The sequence below is a fragment of the Neolamprologus brichardi genome, chromosome 7 (genome assembly GCF_056152115.1).
Source record: "Neolamprologus brichardi isolate AB-2024 chromosome 7, ASM5615211v1, whole genome shotgun sequence".
NCBI lineage: Eukaryota > Metazoa > Chordata > Actinopteri > Cichliformes > Cichlidae > Neolamprologus > Neolamprologus brichardi.
The window spans coordinates 39,489,794-39,515,298 of record NC_142110.1 but is presented as its reverse complement, the minus strand read 5'-3'; the positions used below and the strand labels follow the sequence as shown (position 1 = coordinate 39,515,298).

The window sequence follows — 25,505 nt, the reverse complement described above, 5'->3', positions numbered from 1 at the left end:
GTAAGCTGATCAACATTTTTTTTTGAAACACTTTAAACTAACTAACTACAAATATGTTCTAATTAAAACCAGATTTTTAAAGTTGTACTTTCAAGTTTTATGCCATATGTGAGCTATTGCAAGTCTTTTACAGCATTAGTTCAGTTTAGCCTATAACCTCTGAACCACATTTGCAAAATCAAATCATTTGAAACCCTTTTCCAGCTCAGAAAACCTGATGAGAAGTTTATCCGCTAAGTCAATGACTGCACTTCATCCAAAGACATTTGACAGCAGAGCATTAGAAAGGTATAACACTGGAACTTTATATTTGAACAAGTAATTCTAGCCATGTTTAATCAGCTAATCAAACAGCATGGCTGCTCTTACTCACAAATATCCTCAGCGGCACAAGTCTAATGATAATTTGCCTTTAATTGATCTTTCTGGTCAAATAATTATTAATCACGGTCTAAGGAATGAAGAGAATGAAGACAAGAATTGAAAAGGTGTCATCGCATTTCACATAAAGCAAACAATACAACACTGAGTCTTTGTGTGTCTTTGACTTTTTTCCCATAAAATGTAATTTATTTTCTTCCAATAGTCTTAACTACATTTGTGCTTGCTTTAACCTTGGCCTGAACTACTATATTTGAACACTGTTTGTGTGTATGTGTGTGTGTGCATCCCAAGTGTATAATCTTATATGAGGTCACTTTTGTCATGATTACTGTGTGTATGAACTGGGATTGCGGTATAGCAGTTTCATGCATAGCAACAGTGGAAACACAAGCAGATACTTACGATTAAACATTAGCAGTTTCATGATCATTGATGTGCATGTATTATCTTAAATGTTGTGATAGAATGCAAAGCTGTGCATATATATATATCTTCTTTACTTCTGAACTGCATGTTAGATCATATTTGCACATCAGATTCCATTCAGTCTTTTAAATCACGTCTAAAAACGTATTTGTTTAACCTGGCATTCAAGGCTAATTAGGGTAATTTACATCTGGCTTTGCATTTAGATTATGTAATTATTTTATATTTTATTTATTTTATTTATATCTGTAATTTATATTTTATATTGTAATTTTTTTTATCTGTATCATGATTTTACTGGAAAGCACTTTGGTGTACTTCGGTCTTTAAAATGTGCTATATAAATAAATTTAGATTTTTTTTGGATTGATTTAAAACAGCGGTCCGCAACCTTTTTTGCGCCACGGACCGGTTTATGCCCAACAATATTTTCATGGACCGGCCTTTAAGGTGTGGCGGATAAATACAACAAAATAAAACTAGTACCGGTACCGAAAAAAAAGAAAATTTATTCATAACCAGAGATGGGCAGTAACGCGTTACTGTAATCCGATTACTTTTTTCAAGTAACGAGTAAAGTAAGGGATTACTATTGCAAAAACGGTAATTAGATTACCGTTACTTTCCCGTAGGAACGCTGCGTTACTGCGTTACTAAAACCGTGATTTTCTTGCGAGAATGTCTCATGACAGTGACTTAAGCGAGTGTGATGTTCGTGACAACAGCTGTGTGCAGATCAACAATGGATAATATATCGAGTGCGGGAGAGAGTATGAGCGTGCAGCGTTTAAAGCGTGGAAGTACTGACCTTATTTTGAGTTTGATTCCGTAAAAAGTGACAAAAACATTAGTGTCCGCTGTGCGTGGGAAGAAAACTTCTTTTTACAGCGAAAAAAACCCCCTAAACTTCCAAGCAAGCACCGAGTAGCTACGACGTAATGACAAACTCACAGAGAAACTGCGGTATCCTTCCACTGACCGCTGCGGCACACCTGCACCAGGATAAACCTCCGCCTACTCTACTCCTGCTTTACAGGTGAAAATAGAGCAAAAGGACCGCTAGTCTTTGACTTTATTTATTTTCTGCTGTGTTTTACTTGCATCTGAAAGAGTGAGTGTAAACACACAAAAAAAAAATATATATATATATATATATATATATATATATATATATATATTATGTGCTGGAATGTGCAGAAAATAGGTTTAAATGTTAATTTCTTCCAGTCAGAGAATGGTGCATATAATTAAAATTTTGCTTCATGCATAAAGTTAAAAGATTAAAACTAACAAAACAAGTTTTAAAAAGAGACTTTTCCATTTGATTACATTTTGTATGATGGATTATGTAGAAAAAGTAGAATTGGGCTGAAAGATCTATCGCTTTATCACCTATTCAGGTTGTAAATCATGTTTTTAAAAAGTAACTAAGTAACTAAGTAATTAATTACTTTTGAAAATAAGTAATCAGTAAAGTAACGGGATTACTTTTTTGGGGAAGTAATCAGTAATTAATTACTGATTACTTTTTTCAAGTAACTTGACCAACACTGTTCATAACACACGTGAAAAGACCCAGGAAAACCGAGTAAACGATAAAACGATAACAAAATAACACTGAAAGCCGATAAAAACCCTGAAAACTATACATTTCACACCTGAGCCTCAACTCTCGCGGCCCGGTACCAAACGACTTACGGACCGGTACCGGTCCGAGGCCCGGGGTTGGGGACCGCTGATTTAAAATACATTTAAAAGTAACAAATTAATTCCCTTGGGAATCGTTGTAATTTACAATAATGAAATAATTCTATATGTACTATATTTTCTTAAACATTTATTGTGTTAGAATCCTAGTGTTATGCACTTGCCGTTGCGCAAGTTTCTGTACACATGCTAATGTACATGTATATACATCACTATAAGTTAATCTGCCTGTGTTTGTTTATGTGGGCTCGTTGCTTATGTCGGTTTAGTAAACAGCTCATGGAGTTAGATGTACAGCCAGTTGCTTTTGGGTTTCTCTGAATGTGCTTGTTTTTCTTTAAATAGCCCCTGGACAGCAATACTGGATTGTCTTGCCTCTTCTTAGCCAAAATATGACATTATGCTGGCTCTTTATCGTTAAATCGTAATATACTGAAAACATCACAGGACTGCATAAGAACTGCAATGCCCTCAGTGCCCTGCAGAATCCCACATTTAATGCAAAGTTCAAGTTTCCTGGCAAGTAAAAAAATGTTGAGAAACTAGCCTTCCCTTGGGCCCTGATGGTGTGGTGTACGTGCGGGTGCACACACATTGAAAGAAACTTACCACATTACATTTCCAAGCATTTCAAATGTAATATATGTGGTATTTTTTTAAAACCCTGAACTTGTGACTTGAATTATGCATTCACTGTTTTGTTTGTTTTACTTTTAAGCTGTGGTGTAACTTTTTTTTTAGGTTGCGCTTGATGTTTGTGTTGTTGGTGGTAAGCATGAAAAATAGCAGATGAAATGCCATTAAATCATGAATATAATGCTAGCAGCATGCCATTGACGTGGTTCATTTTTGGACTCTGGTGTTTCAACTTGAAAGGAGAGAAAGCAAAAAAAAAAACTCGCACTAATATAATTCATCAGATTGAATCCTGTTTTTAGTTCCAAAATTGTGTACTTTTGGTTGCTAGATGAGAGGTTTTGGAGGTAGTCAATAAATGATCTTTTCTTAAGGCTCCGGGGTAGTTATAAGCTCTGTATATACTTAGGCAGTCTCAACTGGCTTCAAACCAAATGAAAAGAATAATAAGTAAAATTAGTAACACTAAATCTTTGTGAAGGACATTTGTGGTTCATATTGTCATTTAGCAGAGAAAACCAGTGTTCTGCCACTGCGTAAAGTGCCCTGTCTATTACCAAGAGAACAATAGCACTTGAGTTGAATGCCATTATGGTTATTAGGCCTGCTTGTGTAGATGGTCATGAGGCATGAGGACATTATGCAGGGCAGTCTACTTATACGCCAGTGAGTACATGATTGTAATCATAAGTATCTGCTTGTGTTTCCACTGTTGCTATAAGGTGTATTATGCATGAGTGGCATGTTAGAAGACTACTGATCACTGATATACCATGAATGAATACTGAAGTTTCAACACAATTCATATGGCATGTAAGTGAGCAGCATCAAGGTCAGAGGGAGTGAAAGTAATGGAGAGGAGAGAGCAAAAGATGAGCAATGAGATATACAGAGGGGGGACAAGATAAGAGAGAATAGTGAGAATAACTCTCAGAAGGATAAACAAAAGCAGACACAGAGGTAACAGCAAGCATCCCTACAGCAGATAGTAGTACTGCAGCATGGAGGGCTCACGGACATTATCATATGTTGATTTTTGGTATATTAAGACTCCATAAGACTATTTTATCTGTGCAACTGGAGCTTGTATGACTGAAGGACGAAGCCTAAAATCCTGATAAAGTTAATTCTCTGGTGCCATAAACTACACAAGTTATCCAAACTGTTCAAGTGGATTAAATGTAACTTCAGTAATATGAATTCACACTTGATTTAATACCACACTGAACATTTTTAATCCTTAAATATTTAGCAGAACACTCTGTGTTTATCAGCCCCCAGCTGAGAATAGTCAGTAGTTATAACTGTACCAGCTGAGGACATTTTTAACTCTGTCTCTGAATCTGTCACTTCTTGATGAGTGGGAAGTATAGCGACACAAAGCAACGAGGAGAAAAATCTTACGGGTTATCTGAATAAGTTAAACTAAGATGAATCAACAGGAATCAACAGCTTGAATGCACTGAGCCCAGAAAATATAATTCTGGTACACACTGGACACTGTTTGTGAATCATCATCAGCTAACAGGACAAGTTGAAGTTCAAAGCAGGTCATTGATACAGGCAGATGGCAGGGAGTGACACATAGACAAGGGTGGAGGATGAACGATAAAGATAGAGACTGACACAGAGAGTGAGAGGAGAGGAGGAGAGTGTTGATAGGACAGAAGAAAGACAAGGAGAAGTGAGAGGACAAAATGAAATGGAGAGAGATGGAGAGGGAGCAAAGGCGAAAGATGTGACTGGATATTTGAAAGGACTGAAGCAGTGAGAAGGTGATGTAACCTGAGAAGATACAAAGGATTGGATGGGGCATTGAGGGGGACAGGAGAGGTTAAAGAATCATTGCTGTACATAGACGGGTACTGACCATCACAAAAACAAGAAATGCTAAGCTGTAAGGGGTAAGCTCTCGCCAGGGACGTCATTTTTCTTTCAGCTACTAATAACAACTTCTTTCTGATGAAATCAGTTGGATGACATTCATGACTTTCCACTTCTATTCTATTAACAACTCAGTGTCAGTGTTCAAATCAGTTTTGAAATGACTTCTGTGCCTTTGATAAGTAAGAATCACTATTACAAGTTACCAGTAATCACACAACTTATTCTGCAGTTAGTTGGTTTGAAAGCGCAATGAATGACCACTGACTTAAAATTCAAGGTCTCTTCTCTTCCTTGTCACATGAAGCACCAGGGCACCAGCATCATCATCAAAGCTAACATCAAAGTCAAACTTTAAGGTTTATGCTAAGATGCAAATAGCTTTTTATGTAAATAAAGTCACACAAACTTTTTCAAAGTAAGTTGACAGAGAAGGAGATCAAAGGAATTGGCATTTCTTGCCACTGACATGCATATGCACACACATTATTTGGCAAATTTGGAGGGTGAGCGTGGAGATCGCTCGGGCGGACAGCAGAAGAAAAAAATGATAATAATAGAAAAAAAAATGAAGATGGCATGAATCACAGAGAATTACAAAAAGAAAGGGTTAGTGAGGGGTAATGAACGGTGGAATGGAAGACGAAGAGAACAAACAGCGTTGGGTTAATGTTAATGGGGACAAGGATCTTTTCCCCATTAAATATAGATGGCTCTGTTATGGGACATGAAATATACATGAAACACTGGGTTGACATCTGTATCAGCTGTGTTAAGAAGCATGTCTGAGTAGATTGAGAGACGGAAGCGAGCTCAAGTGAAAAAAAAGGCATTGTGGTGAGAAACAAAGGTGGGTGGGGAGAGACACACAAAGAAAAAGTCAAGGAAAGAGACATCAGACCAAGACAAGGATCTCGACAGCATTTGATCTACAGCCAGTAGAGGCAGCGCGCCCCCCCCTCCCGTTCATAGAAGAGGGCTTTTACAGAGATGGAGATCAATATTTTATTGTTGTTCCTTGTTGTGCTGTTGATCCCCAGTGTTAAGTGTTAATCTGTGGTCTTCAGTCTCTGTGGTCGTGGCATGCCCCATGAGGCTTATCAACACAACAGGGCTACTAACCCCAGTGTTTGGCAAGAACACCCATTAGGCTCACATATAACCCCTAACCCTGGAGGTCACAGACCCAACTACTTTCCAGACTGGGCATTGCTGTTAGTTAACAGAAGGCTAAAGGCATCAATGAAAAGGCACATCAGAATCTACTTTCTCTTTCAAAATTTGCTATTAATAGAAATAGTCACAGAAAGTTGTTTGTGTTTATGGACATGATTTGTTTTGGGGTTTTATTTGTCAGTCCCCACATTTTTGAAATATATTTCAATTATACATCACAATGTGTTGTTTGTCTGTAGCAGAAATGTTGTCAAGAGCTTTCTGCGGCGATGTGTCAGTCTGCCAATCAGGAAATTGAGCTGTGAAATAGCAACTGTTATATTTTTGCCCAAACCATCTTTTTCCAAACCTAACGAGGTACTGACGTGAGCAGCAAAATGATTCATGTCAATGCCAAAATTTGAAACTTTGTTCCATAAAGTAGAAAATATATATTTTTTGTGTACACAAAATAAACATATATGAAAGCGATTTAGAGAGAGAATTAGTGTCCAGAAACACACACACACAGAAAAAACAACAAAAGAATAAGAATAGATTAATTGGAAGTGTGTTGAATCCTGAATTGGAAGTCTGTGTTCAGTTGCCAAGGGCCAACATGCACACAGGGCAGTAATTACACTGCACAGATATTTTAGTGGTTATTAGCTGTTGCTATCACCAGCACTTAATCATTGTCTCTGTCTCTTTTTAGCTGATAGGATCCAGTATGGACGAATAGGCAGTGATGTCACCATGCAGTGTGGCTCCCTGGACAATGATGCATCAGTATCATGGAAGATGAATGGGACATATGTGAAGGCCCAGCACAGTCTAGAAGGCCCCAGACTGATCCTGACTAACGTGTCCCTGAACCATACTGGACTCTACACCTGTTTTCAGAAGCAAGATGATGACAAGCATGAAGCCATCTTTCTCCAAATTGGAAGTAAGTACAGTAGCTTACTTCCAATAGGAAGGGCACATTTGCCCTCTAAGTGTTAAGGATGAGACATGACACATTTTTAATCATCCCGAAGGGAAAGTGAGTGATTGCATACATAAGATGGAAAGACAAAAGGTGAACGAAATGAGAAAGTAGTAAAATAAAATAAGCTACTCTTGATGCCATTGGGATGTCAAAGAAAAAACAAAGAAAAAAATCCCCAACAACATAGAAACAAGTATGACACTGCTGATAATTTCAAAAGTAATCTGATAAAAATGTGATAAAAATAATGGCTATAGATGCCCTGCTTAGTCTTATTTCAGCTATGTTTAAGTAGCTTTCTGTGTAATGTAAATTACTCAAGAAAGTAAAGTAACAAGATGGTGAAATGTATACATAAATGAGAATTGTGATGAATCCTAAAATATAAACTTCTTTAACACACGGTGAGTCTGTTACTATTTTTATTGTTGTTGAGGGCTGTCTCTTAACAAACTGAATTAAGTCAATTAGCTTAACCTTATTAGCACTAGCTGTCATCAATGCTTACATTTTATGTCTCCATGGAAATTTGCCAGAGTTTTGTTGTTCTATTAAGAATTTATAACTAAATGTATGATACCATTCTGTCAATATACAGCATCAAATAATGAAGAAACAAGTACATTTTATGTCTTTAACACATCTAAAACCAAATGACTTTGCATTATATTACTACTATTACTACTAATAATAATAATGATAATCAGTGCAAATAAAAAATCATGCTACATACATTCAAACCAACAACAACCCTAACCCTCCAACCACAATTCCAACTTCAGCTGCTTCCAAAGCTTGACAAAAAAAGGTTTAAATATGTGATCAGCTTTGACTGAAAGATAGTCACAGTTGATGCTTGTGATATCATTTGTGCTATCATTCCAGTCTTAGTGGAATCACAGTAGAGGCCCTTTTGAAATAAGCTTTGAGTGCGGGATGGTCAGAGCTTATAAAACCAGCGACCATCCCTGCAATCAACTGTGTCCAAAGACTGAGGAATATTACTTAAGAAGCTGAATCCATTCTATTGACTAGTCACAGGTCCTGATGTTATGACTTTCTATTAACGACTGTGAGGGTCAACATACAGCTGGCTACCAAATTTCCAGATTCTTTTTGTTCCGTGCAAAGTGAGCACTTCAGCTAAATGACAATTTTAATAGTACGCTGTAATGTTTGAGGGGCTGTTTCATTCAAATTTTAAATGCCAATATAAAACTTGAATTGTTGTGATAACAATCTTTACAGTAGATCTGCTGCCAGCTGACCAGTTCTTATGAATAGCTGTTAAAATTATATTTGGTCTATTTCCTGTTATGGTGTGCATAATCGTAATAATCATACGAAAAGTAAATGATGTCACTTTTAATGGACTGCCATGAGGGTTTGTGAGTTGGCATTGGCCTCATTTTAAATCCATTATTTTCATGGTGAAAGTTTTATGCACTTATTCTTTGCATAATAAGTGTGTTGGAGGGAGTGGTAAATGGCAAGAAGATGACTTGAATGAAATTGCCTTTGTTATAAATTGCTTTATTGACTAAGCTGAACAGTTTATATGACAATGAAAAGAAGAACCCCAGAAGTAATTTCATGAGTTGGTCTCTATTTAAGTTGAACGTTAATCTTAGTACATGCTTTTGTGCGGTATACTGGTATAGCGTACAGGATGTCCAAATATTTGAATGTTCATAAATGTTAATAATGATTTTAATGACAAGTGATTTCTCTAACCAGCAGATTAGCGTTCTGCCTTATTTATAATACATCACATAACTTATTCACAGTTATTATATTTATCATCCTCCATCCATTAGCTTGGCTGTTATTTTTGAATTCATCTGTCACTGCAGTTATGCCTCATGACAGATTGAATGTCAATCTTAAATGAGAGATTGAATAAAAACAATGTTCAGTCAACAGTGAATTATTATCTACTTACTGTAGTTAAAATTTAAAAAAAAGCAGGGACATTTTCTCTGCTGGGCAGTGTTTGTTCACATGAAAATGATCACTCTCTGTCTTCCCTCCTTTTCAGTCTGTTAGTAGTAAAAGGAATAGACAACATTTTAAATTACATTTTTTACAGAAATCACACTGTAGCTGCAAGAAGGCTAGAGAGTGAAATTAAATATCTTCTTGGCATCAGTCACAGTAGGCTACTTCAGAACGGTGGCAAATTTTGATACACAGCACATGATTCATCACTCCAAGGGGGGGAATAGCCCATACAGCGTGCATCTTTCCGACACTCTTGTGTTATTGAGTCCACCACAACTCTATTTTTGAGAAAAGCAAATTGAAAGACAGGTCAACCGGTTCATTTATCTCATTTGTGCCAGGTGAAATGTTAAAATGTCTTTTGTGAATCATGCATACAAATAACCGATCCAAAAAAACAAACAAATAAAATAAATAAACACTCAATGGTTAAAGATATTTTTGAAAAAGCGGTCAGCTCACGTTCCCTTTAGCTAAACAGTAAACCATGCCAGTATGATTCCATCCACTTGTCAACAGAACCAATAGAGGCCAAACACACAACCCATCACGATTTTATCCCAGTGCTGATGTTAAATGTTACATTTCCAAGCAAATGTTTGATGAATGAGACTATATGAGCGCATGACAGTTTGGTTAATCATATCAGCAGTGATGAATTACACAATGCTGAAGTAATACTGATTTAATGACTTTTATGTTATGGCAAATTATGTCAGCGGGGGGAATGATGCAATTCACAAACAGGCCAGGATATGTGTGTATGTTTAGGTATGCATAAAACAGAGAGAGAGAGAGCGAGCCTTAGACGGACAGATGGAAACAGTATCTGTGTGCAAACACATGTGGAAGACTGGAGCTGCTTTACTGCTATCAAAATGACACTTTGTGTGTGAGAGACAAACAGAGTTTTATTTTATTCATTCATCAAGGGTCAGATCCTACTTTGATAACCTACTTTTAGCACTGAATCTAACTGTCTCAATAACAGTCTGTGATTTTATGACACGTTCAAGATACGCTGGGGTGGCAGCAACTGTAACTCCGCATTGCTAAATCTCTTCTGTCTGTGTTTTATTGTCTGTTATGACTGCGACTTTGTTTTCTGGCTACATTTTTTTTCATTATGTTAACTGCCACCTACAAAACTTTAAGTGTTGTGCAGCTACAGTGATAATGACATCATGACAGGCTACACTTGTTCTGATTACCATCATGATGGTAGTTTGATTTTATGCAGCGTTTATTACTTACACTGGGGGCTTGTTATGTTTCACACAGATAGAAGTGTTATCAGGAGAATAGCACAGAGCCATCTGTTTATGCTTTTTAGTTTTTCTCCTTCACTCTGTGTCTCTGTCTCTCAAACTTTTTTGATTATCTCTCATCCTCCTTATCTTGCCTTTCGTTATTCTTCATGCGTATGTGTACATGTGTAAAGCAACCTTGTATGACGTCCTTATTTTCCCACTCTTTCTAGCATCCATCTATCTACGCCGGCTTTTTCATTTGTGTTAGGCAGCATCGCTTGGCTTTGTGTTTACACTGGTTTGCATTAGGAACACTAGTGTATGCGCGCTTGGTCCACCTTCACACCGAATCTATGGACTGTGTCAACATAATGTTAGCACAAGGAGACAGCACTTGTTTGTGTTGAGTTTCATGTGGAAATATAGTGCTGCTTTGATGTCTGTTTCTTTTCCCATTTGTATTATTTCACCACTGTATATAACTGTTAGTTTACATTCTCTCTGTTACTTTGTTTTAAAAACTGTCCATCTCCTCATCCACACGCATAAACAGAGAGACACACAAGGAAACTTCAGCACCCAAGTACTCAGTGACGTCTTTAGACTGTATCTTCAGAACAAGACGTGATGTTAACTGGTAAAGGGGGTAACATAAAGCTGGTAAAATAGAAAGTGACATATGGCTTAAAAAAATACAATAGAAAATGAAAGAGTACACCCAGTAAAATTTCATTATAATTTAATTAGCAAGCGGTCATAAAACACTGAAGCGCTTGTGGGATAGTGCATCCTTTGCTGTCACAACAGTGAAGTTATTGCTGTCCTCCTCTTCTCTGGCTTTGTCCATTCTTGTATGTATTGCTTCAATGACCGTCAGCTAAACAATTTATAGTATAGCAAGATGAGCTGCACCCAACCAGTTATTAAGCCTCCCAGCAAACACAGCATTAACAGCATAGCATCATATATCCAGCCACTCACCTGTCAGCTGCATTATACTGCTAGTGAGAACCAGCTGCACTTTATGCAAGTTTTAGACATAGTCTATGTGCAACTTGGTTATATCACAAAGAAATAACTTAAAGTTTACATCTTCTGCAAAAGGATGTTCCATGGTTAAAATTATCAGGGAGATGGAGGAAAGTACAGACGGACCTTTTCTTTAGGGAAACATTTTATTTTATTTTATTTTTTATGTATTTTTTCAAAGTCAATTTCACTGAAAGCTCTACTACATGATGATAACTCTTTGAAAAATGTTTGTATTGACTTAGTTCAGATGTAACAACTAGATAAACTCATCTGTTTAATTGAAGTACTTAATGTACAGTGTGACAGTTAATTACTGAGGCTTATTTTGTAGGAAACATGAGTACCTGAGGAAAAAAAGTTTTATTTAACCCTCCACACTCCAACAGAATTCTACTAAAATGTTCTTGACAATTTTGAAGAAAAGGGAGAAACTGGTGAATATTATAAACACTCATATTTAGCCAAAAAAAAGCTTAAAGAATTTACAGAAATCTGCTTATTTATTCCTTATATTATTGAAATTATCTATTGTCAGCAGGATTACACATGTAAATCTTCCATCTGTGCACAGCTCAGCTGACAACTAGTCGGCTAAAACAACAACAAATTGTTTTAAGATAAAGTTAGACTCAAGTGTTTAGAAAGTCATACTGTGAGAGTATGATGATGCTAGCTTTATTTCAGATAAAGTGTTATTGACAACAGCTAAGTCTGGTAAAAACAACCGACCTTACTGACAAAAAAGTTCGGGATATCCTCAACACTTCATAGACTCATCGATCAATGTCAGACTCCTTTCACAAAGTTTCATAGGTTCAGATGCTACAGATGAACAGAAGCACTTGAGGTGACTTGGGAGTAAACATAAAAAAGGTGTTGTTATGGGATACAGAGGGTTAAATATACAGTGTAAAACATATATAATTTGTGAATGTAATCAAAGTTTTGAGCTATTTTTTTAAATTATTATTATTACCAGAAAAAGTTCACCGAAAAAAAAATCATCCGACGTATGTAAACCACCTCTTCACCAAATGCAGTGGCAATGAGTAAATTCTGAATGATGGGCATTTAAGAGACTGACAGTCAGAAACCCCGGTTTGAAAACTGAGATGGACCACTTCTTCTTTCCTTCCATTTAGAGGTAACTTTTCTCACAACTTTGAAATGATAGTGATTATCACCTTAAGAACATGCAACACATGCATGAGTGTCTAAAAGCATTGTTGCTATTGACTCCCTGTTTTTAGAGCCCATAATTCAGCTACTCAGCCAGTATGCCTCTCAGAATGCCAGCTGAGACGATACAAAACCAGCCCCTGCCCGCAACCACTCCTCCGCTTCCATTACTGTAATGACAACATTTTAAACATGTACAATGAAGAAAGGCATTCATCTTGCAAGCAAGAATTGTGTCTGTATAGTAATGAATTTATACCACAAATCATCACACAAAAAAAGAGGGATCTAGGTTTGGCACCCATTCTTGTAAACAAATCCAGTTTGAGCTGCTCTCAGATCATAGCAATGACATTATGTAAACAGTTGCTTTTTTTTCCTTAATGCTACAAATTGCAACCGAAGTCTTAACCACTAGTGTTGGAGTATCGAGTTGATTTGTTTAACCCATGTGCATGTTGCTGTGTGAGTGTGGTTAGTGCTCAAAAACCATACTTGGAAGACCAGAAATGGAACAAAATATGCAGTCATTCTTTCCCTGCTTCTTAATTCCAAGTCCAGTCAATCCTTAATCAATAAGGGGTGTGTAAATCACCATTTGAATTAGGCAGCAGGACACAATACCATCCCATACTATTGGTGTGTCTTTTTTTTAGTAGATGTAGTACTTGTATTAGTAGATGCAAATAGATATAACAACTAAAATGATATTTACTTATAGCTGTTTACTCTAGCTCTTGTTGTTGTCCCATCCAAAGAGTATAACGTTAGTATATTTAATATGAGTTTAATTAAGCTCACATGACACTTTTAGATGACACTTTTTGAATAAATAAGATAATGGATAGCACAAAATGTGACCAATGAAATGCCATACCACACATTGAGTGTTTCCAACCTCTTAATACAAGAAGGTGTGATTTCTGTCGTTAGAATCATGTGCATCTCCATCCTCAGGCAACTTATTTCTACACAAACACACACAGACACACCATGAATTGATGTCTTATTCCTTTCCCTGGGTAGCTTGTTTTGGTGCGTAACCCCCCCCCCCCCCCCCCCCCCCCCCCCCCCAACACACACACACACACACAAACACACACGCACTCAAGGGACCTGTGCTACATTGCTGGGTAATGGAATTGTCTTGTCTCCTTGCAGACAGATCGCTACAGAGGAGGGTGAACCCATAAAGCTCCTCTGAGACTTCCTGTTTAACCAGGAAGTTGCCCCCACATGTAAGGGCACTGCAAGAACTACTTTGCTTCCTTTTTAATTACTCTCATTGCGTGTCCCAGTATCCAGTCAATCATAGTCAATGGAATCATTGAGGATTCACACAGGCTTAGAATTTAATTCAATAGTCTAGCAAAAGCGCATGCTCTCTCACGTCATTTTTTTTTTTAAATCTACAAGACCAGTTGCCCCAGTCTGTCAAAACAGAGTCAAATTAGTATTTTTAAGTCAGTCAGTTTAAATACATGTTCAAAGAAATAGCATAATCTGATTCATATGTAAATCAGATTGCTTGGTTTGATATTTTTTTTGTAGTGTAGTCAATTGTATAGTATAAGTTCCTATATTGCGTGAAATGTTAGATATTTATCAATAGAATGAAAAAAATTACTTATGAAGAAAAGAGTTATCCTGTCTTCACGACATTATTTTATTTATAAAGTATGGGAAAAAGTTTTAGTACAGAGATCTGACCAAAGTCTGCAGTGCCACCAAGTGTTTTGAGTAAATCCAATAATTTCTGCTGCAGGATTAGTGTTGTAGCTGATCTCTGACTCCTGGAGTAAAAACAACTCTTTCCTTTAGGAAACAGTGAAAAGAAAAGCACACGGCTAGGAGAGGCTTAATGAGATAATCATACAGATAAGAGTTATTTATCCACATCTTAGTTACCTCCCTTACACTGAAATATTAATCGTGACCATCATTGTCTTCTTTCTGTCTTTTTACTCCAGTTTGTCCTCTGTTGTTCCGCTCTAAATCGCAAATTTCTCCCTGCACCATTTTTTGCTCTACTTGCAGGACAACAGCAATTCCCATCAGTTTATTGTAGCAGAAAACCATAACAAATGGGAAAATGGCCCTGGCTTAAGAAGTCAAATGGAAGTGAATACATGTATGTGTATGAAATAGTGTGTGCATTCTTTCACTCTCACACACATACATTCTTCTTTCACACACATATATTTTCACTCTCACATAGTTTTATTTTAATTTTTATATTTAGATATTTTTATTCTCATGTTTACACATATTTAACACACACATTGCAATATTGTGCTCTCTTATACATGTATTTTAATGTACATATTTAAATATTTTCACTCTAACATACAAACATTTTCATTTATGCATTCCTACATTTTGCTCTCATTTACATGCATTCAATATGCATTTAATCTCACAAATAATATATGTATGTAAGAAGAGAATGCATACATGTCTGAAGAAAATATATGTATGCAAGAGAATAATGTATTTGAATGAAAGAGTATAGTGGAAACGGAAGCTGGGTGTCTGTACCGCTGTGATTGGCTGAGAAGCACGCGCGGGTCACTTTCAAGTGTCTGACAGCATGGAGGGGGGAGAAGAAGAAACTCCAGTTCTTCAGCAAGCTATCTATGGCGTTATTTTTGTGCCACTATTCTGAGCGCACGTAAAAAAAATTTGAGCGCAAGTAAAAAAAAGTTTGCAAGTGTTGCATTTTGAGGAGAAATTTATTTTGAGCGAAGAAAAGCTGAATTTGAGTGAACAAAATTCATTGTTGCGTGCAAAAAATGTATTTCCGTGTTTGCTATTATCCATGCACACACACAATAGCAGCCCCTCTCGCTCAGTTTTTGTATTTGCGCTCGCTCACAATGTGTTGCTCGTGCGCATTCAACTCTTTGTGTACGCCGTTATATTTGTGCCACAAAACCAGCCAATCACAGACTTGGATGCAAAAATATCTGATTGGCTGTTCTGGTCTCCAATCAGCTCAAAATGACGAAATGCAATATCCCAGAATCCATTTCATCCAAAACTCAAACGAGGCAGTGGCGGAGGAACACAGAGTGGCGGAGTTTGAAATATTACTCTGTCTGGGTCACAAAATAAACTTTTAAGATATTTTCATGCGAGAATGGTGCTGCGTAAACTTCAAATACCTGCTCAATTCATCAAGACATCACATATTTCCATAAGTGCTCTAACGCAGTGGTCCCCAACCCCCGGGCCTCGGACCGGTACCAGTCCGTGAGTGGTTTGGTACCGGGCCCCGAGAGTTGAGGCTCGGGTGTGAAATGTATGGTTTTCAGGGTTTTTATCGGTTTTCAGCGTTATTTTGTTATCGTTTTTATCGTTTACTCGGTTTTCCTTGGTCTTTTCACGTGTGTTATGAATAAATCTTCTTTTTTTCAGTACCGGTACTAGTTTTATTTTGTTGTATTTATCCACGACACCTTAAAGGCCGGTCCGTGAAAATATTGTCGGGCATAAACCGGTCCGTGGCGCAAAAAAGGTTGGGGACCACTGCTCTAACTTTTTGGGAGATGCCTTCCATTTAGTCTGTGTCAGACTGAGGATAATGTTTTCTGAAGTTAGAGTAGAAAAGAGTACATGTAGACAAATACACATCATTTTAGACATAATATTGGCATAATATTTTAATATCCCACCTCCACGGTTGTGGCCATTCATCACCCCCATCATTCTTACCCATGAAGCATATTTTACTGTAATTCTTTTTCTTCCTCATATCTTAACATTCTGCCCCAATCCTGTTTTTTTTATCTCATTCTTGTCTTTCTCTTTCTCTCACTAATCCTCTTACACTGCGCCTAGTCTGTCCCATTTCACCTATTGCTTTGTCTTTTCCTTTTCATCTTTATCCATGCGTTTCAATCTGTACAACTTTTTACTAAAAGTCTGACACTTTTCTCACACTTCTTCCCATCTTAATGTTTACTATTAAGACCAGACGAAGTGTATAGTATGTAGTACATTAGTCAGTATACATGTGTATCTACAGCCCACAATATCTTAGTACTACTGAATCTGAATCTGTATAGATTTTTCCCCCTAAGTGAAGACTGGTATTTAGAAATCTGGCTGCCTGATGGGATTAAATACAGGACATGTTTATGAGTCTCAAAAGATAATATTCATTTAAAAACACTGGCAGACTACGAAGTTAACATTAACTTTAAAGTTGAAACAGGGTTATAAGTTGGCTACATTTAGGGAAAATATTCCTGGGAAGAAGATGAAGTGGTATAAGAAGACCAGCTGCAGACGTCTGAGCTTAGTTTAAGGAACTGAGTCTTAATAGTGCAGGCAGAAAGCTAACTCCAGTATCTTATTTGTAGGACTTAGAAACTGCACATGCACTTATGAAAAGTGTCAAAAATATTTTATTTATAAATTGTATACTCTTTCAAAAAAGGATGATATGTCAGTATGGTTAATTAGCACTGGGGTTTGTTACAAATAGTGAGGTATTTTAAGGACATTCACAGTAATGTCCTTAAAATACCTCTGACCTGTCAGAGCACCGTATTATTTTGGTCGTCTGGGTGACTGCATCTGAACTTCTTTGGCATTTTGGATCTGCTTGGTCTGCCAAAGCCAAAGCACCTGAATACTTACAGGTTTCTCAGCAAAGCATTTTATTGAAATGAGATGTGAGAAAGTTAGTGTTGATTCTTCACAGAAATACAACTAAAATTACAAGATCAGTGCCTTTAGAAATGGCAAATTTGGTGTTACAAGTATACAAGTGAGTTTTGTCACAAACAACAATGCTCAGCCAAGAGCATGGTTGTAAGAGTCCTACGTCCGTTTCACAAACATGAGACTCATTGTTTTGCTTCTGGTAGCATAGCAAATAGAGCATCACTTCTAGTCTCCTAAAATTCTGCTCCTTGGCCCTATTAAATTCCCAATGCTCCAGCTTCGTTCCACTTGCATGCTCTGCATGAAAAAACACCATGAAGTATATCGGGTAATTGGGAGTGTGCTATTGGTGCTGCCATGCCTGCCCTAAACTTTTTTCTCCCCTTTTTGCCAGTCTCACACCTTCTCCAACATTCTCTGGTCAATCTTGAAATGGATTGATGGATATATTCTTATGATTATCTTTTGATTTTTCATCACTTCCTCCATCTACACAGTCAGAGTTTACTTGTCCCTTCACTGACTCTTTCTCATCCTCTTTCTCATTTCTTCCCTTTACTCCTGTCCTCCTCTTCCCCCAACTTAATCTTGCCCTCCTTTGTCTTTTTCTTTCTGTCTCTCCTCCAGAGTCTTGATTTTTTTTAAATTACTAATCTTTGTAGGAGCCAGTCCATTAATTATTGGTTCTGTTAGATTTTGATCAAACTTCTGATAAAAAGGATTAATTGAAGCAAGCCAAAATCCATTGTGTTCCCTCCCTTTCTCTCTCTCCCTGTATCACTCTGTTTGCCTTTCCTAACTCTAATCTCCCTTTCTCGCTGTAATTACCCATCCAGAGGTAGTGGAATAAACCAAGTGATGCACTGTATTATTATCTTGTCTTCTCTGTTTGCTCCGCTTTCCTACAGTTGACATGCAATAAAGCACAAATGTCTTTGCTATGTGACTGTGTGTGTGTGTGCGCGTGTGTGTGTGTTGAATGTAGCTACTGCTGTCTATGGGTGCCTTTTTGCATGCTTCATAATAATTTGTCACTGGCTGTCACAATGTGTTTTTGTGTGTCTGCTAAGAAGCAAAAGCCCTGTTCACGCCATTGTCCAGTAAAACAGAAAATTCTGAACAGAAAAGTCTTGGCCCTTTTATGATCTCGTGTGTTTGTGTGCTCACGTGTACATGTGTGCATGTGTGTGTGAAGGCAAGAGAGAAAGCAAGAATCAGTAGGAAGGATCGACTGTGACCAGAAACTATTCCCCCTGGCTCAATGTCCATCACTGAGGTTGAATAGTTTGCTCCACTGACGTCAAGCAACTGAGGAATGGTCAGATATCCATGAAAATATGCTCAATGGCCATTCCTGTGTGTATGTGTATATGAGTGTGTGTGTGTGCGTGCCTGTGTCTGCAAAGATTTTCAAATGTCAAATGTTTTGAAAGGTAAAACTGTCCTCCTTCTGCTGACCCTTTCAGCCAGGCATGTCACATAAGTTCAGTCTAATCCACCTGAAAACAGAACTTTTGGTCAAAGCAAAGTAAAAAGAAACTGTTAACTGTTACAAAGATTTTTAACAATAGTCACACATGTCACATGGATGCATAGAAAATAAATGGGGATAGAAGGTTTCAGCAGTATATCCCTCCTTTGTCCTCTCTCCTAAACCTCAATATGTATTGGGGACACATTGAAACCCATTTGCTCAGAACATATCTGAATGTAGCTTGAGATGCATATGGCCACATTTCCATGGCTGTGTGTACGCTAATGTGTCCTGGGCCATCTTGAAGGGCTGCTTACTCAACTCAACTGATGTCTGCATAGGCGGACACAGAAAAGATACTCATTCGTGCACCAAAATCATATTAAATTGAATAATACAGATATTAAAAGTCATTTTGAGCAATGTTGCAAGCCATTCTCAAATCTCTTTGAAATATAGCTAGCTAGTTAGCTGGATGGATGGATAGATAGAGTACATTGATTTACATGTCTTTGTATAGATGTCTTTTACATGTGCTCACGGTGCATGTAGAATGTATTTGTGTAGACAAATCCATTTATGTATGGTCTCCTGGTATTTTTTTTTCTTCTCTTCTGCATGTATCTTTATATGCGTGTGTAATGAACTAGTACCTAACATAATTTTCTGCTTCAGGATAAAAGTGACTCCTCCATTTAGTCTATTTGGGCCATTTACGTTTGATGCAGCAAACTAATCTGCTCTTCCCAAGGAGATCGTTTCACACATTGACTGACTTATTAAAGTCGTGCTGATGTAAAGGCAGACTGTTAGTATTTAACTTGTATTCTGCTGCACCTGCTTCAGTAGGAATTTAAGACTTCAACAAACAGTTAATGGTGTGTCAGTGAGTATGTTCAAGTCAATGTATTTTTGAGAAAGATTGCAAATGTGCTATTGATTTTACTTAGCCAGCAAAAAAGAAGAAAACAAATGCGGAAAATTCATAAACTTTAGCCGTTTGCTTGTTTATTTTAATACATATATTTATGGCATTCCAACTTTTTTGTAAATACCTCTGTAAATCAGCTATATGATATATGATTAGCCAGGTGATAAATGGACTGTACTGGAGCACTCAAACCACTTTATACATAATGTTGTCTATAACATTCACCCATTAAAAGAAATACTTTTTCCCTACATCTAAGTGTTTTCTATCTAACATTAAGACTCCAACTTGTTCAGTGTCTAAGAGATACTTTGGCATGCAGGCTAGAGTAGACAGGGATCGAACAGCCAACCTTCCAGTTAGCAGATGACCAGCTCTACCTACCAAAATTTGATTTTGAATCACATTTTAACACTGTGTATGGTTAAAATGTGAACTGAACAGAGGTCTCACCCATTAACATGTGCTGTTATGTGGTTGCCCCACCTCCAAAGGGTTGAAGCACATACCAAGGGATTGTGTCCTCCACACTCCAATTACTTGTTGTAAACCTTTTTTTCTCTCTTTGCTTGTATTCCCAACTGTCTATTCTTTGTTGTCTATTGTTAAAAAGGGACAAAATTTGTAAAATAAATAAATAAATGAATAAATAAATAAATAAATCAAACCAAAAAAAAAAAACCCAAACAAAGAGTTGTTGCTATAATTTGTTATAGGTCAGCTATAGTGGTCATGGTAACATTATATACAAGAGCTGTCTTATCATCTGTATTTTTTTCATATACCTAAGTGATATTGTGCTAGAATTTAAGTTCTAGCACAATAGCTGGTTCAGCATTGCTGTCTTCTTGGAAACGTTTCAATTACACCAGCTTGTTGGCCCGATCCCTGGGGACCAAGAAGCTGTGCGCCTGGACTCTGGCTAAATGGGACAGTCCCCAAGGACAGATGTACTCACAGAACGCAACAGTGTGGTTGAAGTAATTACTTTTTTGGGGGGTGGCTATTACAATACTAATATCAATAAATGCACCTACTTGAAAATTTTCATAAAAGAAATTGAGATCTGAGATTTACAGAAATGGGTACGGGAAGTCTACTTTTGTTTAAGATAAACAAGCACCTTCTGGATATTCAGCCACACAAATACACCACCACATGTTGCAGTGGGCAGATGAAAGGACTCTCACACAAACATAGCTCCTGTGTCGAATGAACCATGCTTATTGTGGAAAAACACAGAAATGTTGGTCTTGGCCGGACAAGAATGTGGGCTGGATCTATGCTGTGTGTATCAGCAGCACTTGTGTGTGACCAATGAAAGCTCAGTTATTTGTGCGGGTTTTATTTTATACTGTTACAGAAGAAGATGCAAACACATTCACGCAATCATCACAAGCCTAATTATCATTTGTATAGTTTGAGGAAGTGTCAGCCCAACCATTTTGAAGTAGTTTTTGTAGCTGTGATTGATTCAGCACTTCAGGAAATGCAAAACATTTGGTTATTCATACATTCATTTATTTTCCTCTTTGAATGTGAAAATTATTCCTTCACAGTAAAACTGATTTCATTTACCGTGGATCATCTCAGCTCTTAGTGTGTTTTCTAGAACATGAAACAAAGTCAAAAAGCTATAAAACAGTACTTGACCTTCTTCTATCCCTCTGTGAACAATCATGTAAATATCTTACAAGAAGTATTATGACATGTCAGATTCAGTTAATTGCACAAGCATGCTACTATCAGGGTTTTCCCAAAGACAAAGTAGCTGCATTTCTATTTCACTGAAATTGAAACACACACACACACATATTGTATTTTTGTTTGTTTTTTGTTTTTTTGGGTTGTTGTTTTTTAATTGCATATACACTTACTGTTTATAGCTCAATTTATTTGCCATTGCAATGAAGTCTACAGGAAAGAAGAAGTGCCGTTCCACTAGAAGTAAAATCGAGAAAACTCAGTGGAGAAAAGGAACTGTTTAATTTTGTGATCTCGGTTCTGCAATTAAATAAAAATGTAATAATTACAATTACAATTTAATTAAATAATTTAAATAAATCAATGATTAAAAATAATGAAGGAAAGAAAATAAACAACTATTTAAGTACAGAGCTTTACAGGTGAAAAGAAGAGTTAGTAGTCACAACAAAGCATCGCCTTACTAACAAATGTGACCAAAGCCAATTATAGCATGATTAAGAGACCATGTTAAATATTTTACACACAATTTTTGGCAACTACATTTATAAATACAAATAGTCAATTTTATATATTAAAAAATATATAAGAAGAGCAAGCATGTGGAATTGGCTTTTTCATCCAAACTAGTTTTCATCTTCACTTCAGTTTATTAGGCTTGATTCATGTATGTGTGCATGGCCTAAAGTATGCAACTATACATAATAATAATTAAAAAAAAATCTGTACTGAGACAAAAAATATAACATCAAATACTTCCTGGCTTAGATATTGTTCTGCTTTGAATAAAGCTACTTGAAAGATGAATCTTCAAAGGAATATTGTATTTTATTTTAGAAATACTGAAGATTGTTTGAATAAACAGCTTAAGAGACGAATTGCAAATCCATAAACAATGTTTTTCAATATGTTTTTAAAACACAATAATAAACCATTGTGTATACCTCTGAAGCATGCAGAAGTGTTCTTCTTTCAGCTAGCAGATGTGTGTTTGCAAGTGCCCATGTTGGACTGTTACTGTGCGAGACAGCAAGCTGAGAAAACTCAGAAGAGAAAAGAAATCATTTCACATTTCTTTCAGCATCTCTGGAGGGGAATCTTATTGTGTGCTAATCAGAGAGAAAGATGAAATCATCAAAGCAGTATACAGTCTAGTGAGTCTGCTTGGATCGCAACGCTCAGTCTGCTTTCTCATTTCTGTTTCACCCTCCTCTGCTTTTGGTACGTCGTCTCCTTCTCCCTTTCTTCATCCTCTTTCCTTTCTCCAAGCCTGTCTGTCAGTCCTTTCTGTCAGTTTTGTTCAATTTGCCTCTGTGTCTGACATGTAACTGACAGTCTGAGCTAGTTATTTTTGAATCTCTGACCAGAATATACTTTTACACTATATTTAATATATTGTTTTGCTGTAAATTATTATTTTTTAGAAAACAGAAAGAAAGAACGACTGGATTGAATGTCCACACTAACAGGATGCTGCTGATAGAAAATGTGCCCTTACTCAGCATGTCCATGCCTCAGTTGTTTCTTTGACAACCAGCGCCATAATGGCAGCAGTTGTTTACTCTGTGTAAATTCACTCTGGTCATTTGCAAACTGCGACATGGACATTCAGTATTAGATTTGAAATACAAATTGGATTTGTTGGCCCGAGGCTATTAATAAATGATTATAAGGGTCCCCTCTTCCTCTTTTATCTGTAAACATATTTACATGTTCTTTCCTTCTCTCTTGTTTGGCATCTGCCCCACTCATCTGTCTCATCATCAAAATCACAATGAATGCAATTTTTTGTTTTAGCTAAAATAATAAATTGAAAAACTCAAGCTTGGCTCTGCAGTCCTCTTGTATTATCTTTCTAAAGCTCATTAAGAAATAATTAACCTGATTCACTTTTGCTTTAGGCAGATTTTCCCAATGGTATTTTATAATACGGACTTACAATGAAAAGAGAGATAGTGGACAGCATGAAAATGCTTTTGGGAAATGAAGACAGAATTAATGATAACACTGCACTGTTGCACTGGGCATGCAACTCATTATTGGAGCATGATTCAAATGCCAAATGTGTTGAAGGAAAGAATCAAATGAGAAAAATAAATGAATAAAGGAAAAAATGTTTTTAGAGTTTTTTAGTGGGAAAATATGTTTGACTTACTATTCTGAAGCAGAGATTATATGAGATCTTTTAGTTTTGGACCGACTGCAGTTTTTGTCCAAAAAGGCGAGCAAGATCATGTCCAATCAATGAGCATACTGTGATTGACAGGAGAGGAGGATACTAGTGTTATAGTATCCTATATGTCAGTCTTACAAGTTGCATTTTGTTAACATAAATGCAATACATGTTAATATTTGCACGTAAAGTCTTCTTATAATTTATGTGAACAAATAAGTGTCTGCCAGTCTGACTGGAGAAGAGCCATCATGTAAAAGTTAATAAGGATTCACCATGATTATACCAGGAACCTCATGAGCTGTCATTGACTTATCGGCAAAGACGATGACATTCATTGATGGCAAAGGTCATTCTTTATCTGCTGTCATAATAACTACGATTTAAAGAAGAGCTGAAACAATAAAACGTTGGTATTCTTTCAATGAAAATGTAATTGTGTCCTCGGTCTAAAGGACATGTAAGTAAAATAAGCAGACACAATTTGGTCCACCGGTACAAGCACTGGTAAATTGGATGTATATGATTGCCTGCTCATCTTCTGGCAGTTCTACATTAATATTACATATGTCACATAAAAGCCTTACTCACTATAGGCTCACTTTCTTAGTACAGAAGAAGCAATCTCCAGATGTTTTCCTTTTGATTCATATGCACAGGAGACTGGAGTTTAATATGCTCAGATAGATGGAAACGATAAGTAAGCATGCTAATGAGGAGTGTAAAACACAGAAATTACACAAATTAACACATTACATTTAAACAAATAAGAATGTTTAATTTTCATTCCAATTTAATTTGCATTTTAAAATCACACAGAAGATGTAATTTTGTCAAGTATATTTATTTTCCATTTGATGCATGTCACATCTCTGGAAAATGTTTTATCTAAGTGCACGTTTTAAGAGGAGTATTTCTTTTTATACTGTGCTCACATGTCCTAATAATAAATTTGCTAAAATGCAATATGATAAAGTGCTGGTAGCAAAAGGTGAACTGTATTGCCATTCATCTAACAAGCCAAAACACACTTCACTTCCTCCAATCTTTTCTTTTCTTTGCGTCGATCTTTGCGCTCTGTTGATAATGATCTTGGCAATAACATACACTTTCTGTAAGAGATTCAGGGAGCACACACGCAACAGTCAGCTAAGATATATTATGTTAGATTTTCACAAAAAATCTTCAAAGCAAGCACAGACACACACACACACACAATCACATATGTACATCTCGCATGCAGCTACACATGCAGCCGAGGGTAATTGCCCCATTTCTTAATGATGACCATCAGAGAGTAGTGAATATAAATTATTAAAGAATACAGCAATTAGATACATAACACTCGCCAGGAAACATAGGCACTCACTGACTCACAGTGTACATTTGGACACACACAGTATGCATGGGCACAACATATAATGACAAAAAAAGCTCTTTTGGGCGTGCGTCACACTAAAAACATCTTACTGCAGTTTTGTGGTTACATCAAAACTAATCACAGATGAGTGTATCATGCATTTAAAACTCAATGAAAAAGTCTGACTAAATGTTTATCTTTTAAGTGCAGTCCTACTTTGAAGATAGTTACTTCTCAAATATCACCTAGTACTTAAAAATGACATATGTTATAAGAAGGTACTTATTATACATGTCACATTAAGGTCTGTAATTATAATTCTATACTCATTTTTCATGCACTGTTTTTAAATGGATGTAATCTAATATATTTAGCAATTAATAATCTGTTTAACTGTCAAATTTATGAGCTTTTCATGTATCTATCTGCATATTAGAGATTTTCTTTTTCAAAGAACTATTTCTTTCACCACTTTGGAGATGATAAATTACAGTGAAACAGGCAATTCCTGCTGTGTCTTTACTGTCTTGGTTCTGTGACCTCCAGG

General features: G+C 36.6%; 1 protein-coding gene across 2 annotated transcripts in view; it reads left to right on the top strand.

Moving 5' to 3' along the window:
- cntfr (ciliary neurotrophic factor receptor) overlaps window positions 1–25,505 on the top strand; it is a 213,631-nt gene that overhangs the window by 112,000 nt on the left and 76,126 nt on the right. For both annotated transcript variants that reach the window (XM_006795592.3, XM_006795591.3), the window contains one exon: window positions 6,908–7,141. In XM_006795592.3, coding sequence (XP_006795655.2) covers window positions 6,908–7,141 — 234 coding nt within the window. The remainder of the gene's footprint in view (window positions 1–6,907; window positions 7,142–25,505) is intronic.